Below are 7,500 nucleotides of genomic sequence, written 5' to 3'. Positions count from 1 at the left end.
TGCTCCGACAACTAACAACTGATGCGGGCAGTTTGTTCCATACTTCAGCAACTCTCAGCGTGAACATCTAGATTGTGTGAGACTTGGCAATAGAAGAAAGGTGTAAAAGCCTCACAAACCTGCTTGTTTGCTTCCAATTAGCTGACAGGTACTGACTTGATTTCAAAATGCATCAGAGATAAATGCTAATGGGTCAAGCATTTACATATTCAGATCACTGAAAATTCTCCAAGTCTGGTTTTGTAGAGGATGCAAGGACTTTCCCCCATGCCCACAAATTGCACAGACATTGGAATGGCTCTTGTTAAGTTAGGCAGATGTGTATGTTGTCTTTATGTAACTATTTTAGGGGTGGGTGGGTGTCACCACCATTTTTTGGTCAAGTACACACTGCGTATTTGCTACTGAAATATGAGTGAAACTGCAAATAAATAGACAGACAGACAGACAAACCAGCGGAGAGTGAGAGATGTGTGAATGTATTCAGGTGCAAAAGAAGCTGGAGAAAACAGAACTCAAAGACCAAAGATAGAATATAATAGAGTGTTTTATTGAAGCTGAAAAAATTTTACTCCAAGTTTCATGTAACCAATCATCACAGAGTAAAGAAAACTTCTGGAAAAGCACAATGTTCTATAAATGGTGCAGTGATGACCATTATTTGGTAAAGAATCAGATAAAGATTTGAAGCTGATTGAACAAGGAGTCAATCAAAAGTAATGGAATATGTTGGATAATATAAGTGACTGTTTAGAAAAAAATATATAAACATTAATAAATGAAAATAAAAAAATTAACTCACAATACATTGGTTACTAGGATGTGGTTATGATAATTGCAAGCCAAAGATAAATTACAAAAAAATCATTTTAGAATTGAAGTCCCAAACTAAAATTGCATTTTTAGGCATAGATGTGGCTGTGGTAAGATATCTGCATCCCAAAAACATTGTTTTAGGTTCAGTCCCACTGCAAGAGTCTGCTACCTGTTATATTGAGTACATTGTCTACATAGAAGTATTTAGTTAGTTTTCATTCATTTTGGGGATTTTGGTTGCTCCTTTATTAGTATTGTGTAATGCTTACATTCCAATAGTCCAAATGTCCAAATGCATGCGTGAAAACACCTCAGAGCTCATTCTTGTCTTGTTTACTAATGTGTATTTTGAAGTGAATGACTTACCACTGATATTGGAGTGAAATGGTTTCTCACCTGTACAATCATACCTGTGAGTAGTTAAGGTGTTTCCATGAGGGAATGATTTATCAGACATCATAGTAAAATCCTTTCAACATTTGTGTGAATAAGTTTGTTACTATCGAAGTGAAAACAAAAAGAAAAAAACTTCTACTTCATGTTTTAAACAAAGTCATATGTATGGTTTGCTTCAGGGAATATGGTTTTTGTGGCTGGCTGCCCTACATATCACCATCAATGTTTACTAATGTGTATTTTGAAGTGAATGACTTACCACTGATATTGGAGTGAAATGGTTTCTCACCTGTACAATCATACCTGTGAGTAGTTAAGGTGTTTCCATGAGGGAATGATTTACCAGACATCATAGTAAAATCCTTTCAACATTTGTGTGAATAAGTTTGTTACTATCGAAGTGAAAACAAAAAGAAAAAAACTTCTACTTCATGTTTTAAACAAAGTCATATGTATGGTTTGCTTCAGGGAATATGGTTTTTGTGGCTGGCTGCCCTACATATCACCATCAATTTCACAGTGTACAGGATGTATTTTACTTTGGAGCCAACACTAGAGAGGCTGTCGTGTTGCTGACAACATTACAGTGCTGATGTGTCTGTCCATTTCTCACTCACTTCACAAAGGAAGTTTTTGAGTAAATGAGTTATTTATTACAAATATCACTGTGATAAAGTTCTTCATTAGATCAAACACATTTGTGTGCAGTTAAGTCAGAACTGCGAGGAAATGATTTACCACAGATCTCACAGCGATAAGGTTTCTCTCCTGTATGAATACGTTTGTGGCCAGTTAAAGCATTATTTACAGAGAATGATTGACCACATATATTACACTGATACGGCTTTTCTCCTGTATGAACACGCTTGTGCTTGGTTAAATCATTCTTTTGAGAGAAACATTTACCACAGATATCACACTTATAGGGTTTATCTCCTGTATGACTACGTCTGTGAATTGTTAAATGAGCTGTTTGAGCGAATGATTTATCACATATCTCACAGTGAAATGGTTTCTCGCCTGTATGAATACGACGATGAACAGTTAAATGATATGGCTGAGACAAAGATTTGCCACAGATCTTACAATCATATGATTTCTCTCCTGTATGAGTGTTTTTATGTACAGTTAAGAGGTTTTTTTTGGTGAACGATTTTCCACAGATATCACAGTGGTAAGGTTTTTCTCCTGTATGAACACGTTTATGAGTAGTTAGTGTATATATACTAGCGTATGATTTACCACAGATATCGCAGTGATATCCCTTCTCACCAGTATGAAGATGCACATGCTTTGTTAGAGCCTTACTGTAAGAGAAAGATTTCCCACAGATATCACAATGGAATGGTTTCTCTCCTGTATGAGTACGACTATGGACAGTTAATTGACTTGTCTGAGATAAGGATTTACCAAAGATCTTACAATCATATGATTTCTCTACTGTATGAGTGTTTTTATGTACAGTTAAGAGATATTTTTTTGAGAATGATTTACCACAGATATTACAGTGGTAAGGTTTTTCTCCTGTATGAACACGTTTATGAACAGTTAATGCATTTCTACGAGTGTATGATTTACCACAGATATCGCAGTGAAATGGCTTATCACCTGTATGAAAACACATGTGTTTAATTAAGCCAGAATTTCGAGAGAAGGATTTACCACAGACACTACAATGATATGGCCTTTCCCCTATATGAATACGTTTGTGAGTAGTTAATGCACTTCCAGTAGAGAATGATTTTCCACAGATATTACAGGTATAGGTTTTCTCTTTTGTGTGAATACGTCTGCTGTGTATCGCTAAGTCACTAGTTCCAGAGAATGATTTATCACAAATATTAGAGTGACATGGTTTTTCCTCTGTATGAATACGTTTGTGAAACTTCAGTGTACTTCCATAGGTGAATGATTTATTACAGATATTACAGCGATATGGTCTTTCCCCTGTATGAGTACGTCTGTGAACTGTTAACTGACTTGTTTGGCTGAAAGTCTTACCACAGATGACACAACGATATGGTTTTTCCCCTGAATGAACACGCTTATGAATAATTAATGTACTTCTAAAAGAGAATATTTTACCACAGATATCACATTCATATCCTTTTCCTCCCGAATGAGTATGTTTGTGGACAGTTAAAGCATTACTTACAGGGAATGATTTACCACAGATATCACAGCAATAAGGTTTTTCCCCTGTATGAATACGTTTGTGTACAGTTAAAGCATTTGCGTGAGAGAATGATTTACTACAGATATCACAGTGATATGGTTTTTCCCCGGTATGAATACGTTTGTGAACAGTTAATGCACTTCTACGAGTAAGTGATTTACCGCAGATATTACAGTCAAACGGTCTCTCTTTTGTATGAATGTGTCTCTTGTGTATTTTTAATTGGCTTGTCCGAGAGAATGATTTACCACAGATATCACAGCAATAAGGTTTTTCCCCTGTGTGAACAAGATTGTGGACATTTAATGTATTCCTACGACGAAACGATTTACCACAGATATCACAATGATATGGTTTTTCGTCTCTATGAATACCTTTGTGAAGAGCTACTGCACTTCCATTACAGAACGACCTACCGCAAACATCACAGCGATATGGTCTCTCTCCAGTATGAATACGTCTGTGAGAAATTAAATGAACCTTTTGAAAGAATGATTTTCCACAGATATCGCAGTGATATGATTTCTCGCCAGTATGAATATTTCTGTGTTTATCTAAGTTACCTCTGTCAGAGAATGATTCCCCACAAATATTACACTGATATGGTTTCTCACCTGTATGAATACGTACATGGCGAGTTAAGCCATTAGCACGCGCGAATGATTTACCACAGATATCACAGTGATGTGGTTTTTCACCTGTATGAATACGCAAGTGATCAACTAAATAACTTTTGTAATAGAATAATTTACCACAGATATTACATTCAAGTGACTTTTTCCTGGAATGAATGCGTCTGTGATTAGTTAAAATATGTTTTTTAGAGTATGATTTACCACAAATATCACATTCATATAATTTCTCTTCTGTATCCATATCCTTTTGAGTAGCAAGGGTACATTCTAAAGAGAATGAAGATTCTTCTGCCTCCTTAGGCAATTCTTCAGAAAAATCCATACTTCTGTAAGGATATTTTTACTGCTTTTTATATATTCCTGGATTGATTGAAACGGTGGCAAACTCCTTTGAAAATCTGTCCAAATTTTATTAGAATAAAAAGGAATCTACAAATTCCAGACAATGTAGAAGAGCAATGTCTCACTCTAGAAATATTTCACGTCTGTATAAAATCTTCCTTTTATCTAGAAGTGATAAATATTGATGGTATATCCCTTAAATGCCAATGCCATCCAATATTCTGAAATGAGATAGAAATAGTATAAGATATTAAGGATATTTAAAGAGTAAACATTCAACATTAAAACTTAGCAATTTTGTATCGATATACAAGGCTGCTGCCATGTTAAAAGCATCCAGTAAATTTAAGTACGCATAAATTTATCGACCCCAAAAGGCGATTCTCTAATATTTTAAAGTTGAAATTATTAACAGAAACAATCGGGGCACAGGAAGTGGGGTTCCAAAAAATAAATTTAAGAAATTTTTTTATAACATGTGTTAATGAGGAGAAAAATATAGAAAAAAACATGGAGGGTAGTCTTGGGATGTGCTAGAAACAACAGCCAAATCCTCATTTAATTCACACATTTTCTCTGTAAATAGTTACAACTTTTTTTTTTTACCAAAAAGGCTTCATGTTTTTAAGTGCCTAGCGGAAAAAAAAAAAAAAAAAGCTAAAATTGCTGGAGTGGAAAAGGGGTGAAAAAAAAGATCATTTCGAAAGCTGGTGAAATAAGCATTGGAATTTGGAAATTCCCCCCGTCAGAACGGAGGAATTCCGATACTCCTCTCCCTCCCCACCAGAAAAAAATTTTCGCCACAAATTTCTTTGTAATCATAATCGATGTGTTCTGCGTTGTCATCGAACTCCGCCAGTAAATATTCTGATTGCTGGAAACGAGAGAATTGTCCAAGGATTCCTTTCTCGGCGACGCAAAGCTCCAAACAAGCTCAACAATAGAATCTAGAGTGAAGCTGGCTCAATGTCTACAGCCGCACTTTCGATCTCGAATAGAACAAACTCAACGATAACGTTCCCTTGCATATGTCATAAGGTCACAAGGGGACGTTGAATATTTCAAGAAGTATCAAACATTTTCAATAAATTATTTTAATCTCTAAAATATGAATAGGACGTGGTGGTATTAACAGACGCAAATTCCGATGATAAACCACTGAGCAAACCTAGCTTCTCTTTCGTGAATGAACTCATGTCTTTCCCTGCTCCTTCCGATTTTTTTGGACTAATTTGGGTGCAAATTTTAGGTGAAAGAACATGTTCACCAACAAAAGTTTAATCGCCACCACTGTTTTAGAGTATTACACTCATTTCTTGCCTTGATGCATCCATACACACATGTATAAATGTATATTGTGTATATATATATATATATAAACAATTGCAGCGTGGAAGGTGTTTATGAGCCATTTAAGAAACACACTTCAACATTTAAATTTAATTTGTCAAAATACTTTCGTCGCTTTGAGACCGCGACCTGTTCACTGACAAAACTCCGTGCTCCATCTCTTAAATTTAAATGTTGAAGTGAATCTAACGGTTTTTGGGTGTTTCTTAAATGGCTTATAAACATCTTCCACGCTGCAATTGTTTTCGTTTCAGCACACGATCTCAGATCAATTCACTCGCTATGCAAGTGCATCTCCGTAAATAAATAAATATATATATTTATATATATATATATATATATATATATATATATATTATATATATATATATATATAGTCAATAATAAAAGGGTAAAATTAATTAATAATTTTACCAAGTAGTGTTCAGTAGTATATATATATATATTAATGTACATTTGGTAGAGTACAAATTTATTATTCTTTAACAAGAAAAATATTGACAGCGACATCAAAGTTTCAGCCACAATCCGTTGATGGCTATCTAGCCAAAACTTGCATGGTATATAGCTACACACACACACACTGACCCACACAAATGCGCACAAACAAACAAAAAGGAATGCAGTGTAAATAACGGACAGAGTCAAGACTATTGAAAAGGTTGCAAGACGCAACGGAAATTTTAGGAAAATAAAAATAAGAAATGAGTGGAAATTTTACCGGTGAGTGTGTTACATTATAAGGCACAAAAAGAAAATGACTCTCCCCAGATACAACCAAATTAATTATTCTTTAACAAGGAAAATATTGACGGCGACATCAAAGTTTCAGCTATAATCCGTTGATGGCTAGCCAAAACTTTAACAGTCATTCTTAATATTATTCGTATTAAAGGATAGGGAACTTTTCGGTTTGAACGGCAGTTTTTCTAGCAGTGTCATATGAAATTGTCACCCATAATTATAACCCTAGTATCGATCTATTGCATTTCAATATGTTTTAGGGTTAGGGGTGGAGGGAAGGGTATCTTTATTTTCTTCACAAATGTAAATAAACCCAATCTGTTTCTTAAACGAGGCACAGAATGCTTTTTACTTCAATAGACGTCACTGATTGGTTGAAATTGCAGAAAAAAAACCCCAACAAGAATAGTTTACTGGGTATCACAGACCAAATTTAGGGCTGGTGCAAAGTCCCAACCAGACCTAGGGTGACGTAGTGGTGGAGTGATACGTGAGACAAGGCCAGACTAAGTGTAGACATTCAACATTGAAACTTAACAATTTTGTATTGATATACATGGCTGCTGCCAAGTCAAAAGCATCCACTCCACACTGTAATGTGGTTGGTATTTGGAAGGGCATCCAGTTGTAAAAACCATGCCAAAACTAACCTCACCAGTGCTAGTGTCACGTAACAAGCACAGAGCCCACTCTGTCGTGTGATTGAGGTTAGGAAGAGCATCCAGCCATAAAGTCCCTGCTAAAATAGCCACAGTAACGTTAGGGTAGTTTTTATACAAACAGCTGCTAAAATGAGAGAAGAAGCAACTGGGTTGTGTGTGTGTGCGTGCTTGTTCTTGTCTGTGTGTGTTTGCGTGCGTGCTTGTGCGTTTATGTGTGTGTGTGCATGCTTGTTCTTGTCTGTGTGTGTGTGAGTGTAAGCACGCACAGACACAGACAACTGTGACGAAGATACCCGAAGTGAATTGTCGAGTTTTCACGGAAACAACCGAGGGTTTGTTGAGAAATTCCGTGGTCTTCATCCGAAACACCATTTTCCCG

The 7,500-nt window shown here is 35.8% G+C and overlaps 1 protein-coding gene across 1 annotated transcript in view; it reads right to left on the bottom strand.

Annotated features, from left to right (window-relative positions):
* Positions 1-1,597: 1,597 nt before the first annotated feature.
* Positions 1,598-7,500, bottom strand: part of LOC115223874 (zinc finger protein 208-like) — a 162,734-nt gene continuing 156,831 nt past the window's right edge. Inside the window, exon 7 of the mRNA XM_029794579.2 lies at positions 1,598-3,762. Within this exon, the coding sequence (XP_029650439.2) occupies positions 1,901-3,762 (1,862 nt within the window). The 3' untranslated portion in view covers positions 1,598-1,900. The remainder of the gene's footprint in view (positions 3,763-7,500) is intronic.

This window comes from Octopus sinensis, linkage group LG24 (genome assembly GCF_006345805.1).
Source record: "Octopus sinensis linkage group LG24, ASM634580v1, whole genome shotgun sequence".
Taxonomy (NCBI): domain Eukaryota; kingdom Metazoa; phylum Mollusca; class Cephalopoda; order Octopoda; family Octopodidae; genus Octopus; species Octopus sinensis.
The sequence above is the reverse complement of the archived record's forward strand: the minus strand, read 5'-3'. Positions and strand labels throughout refer to the sequence as shown.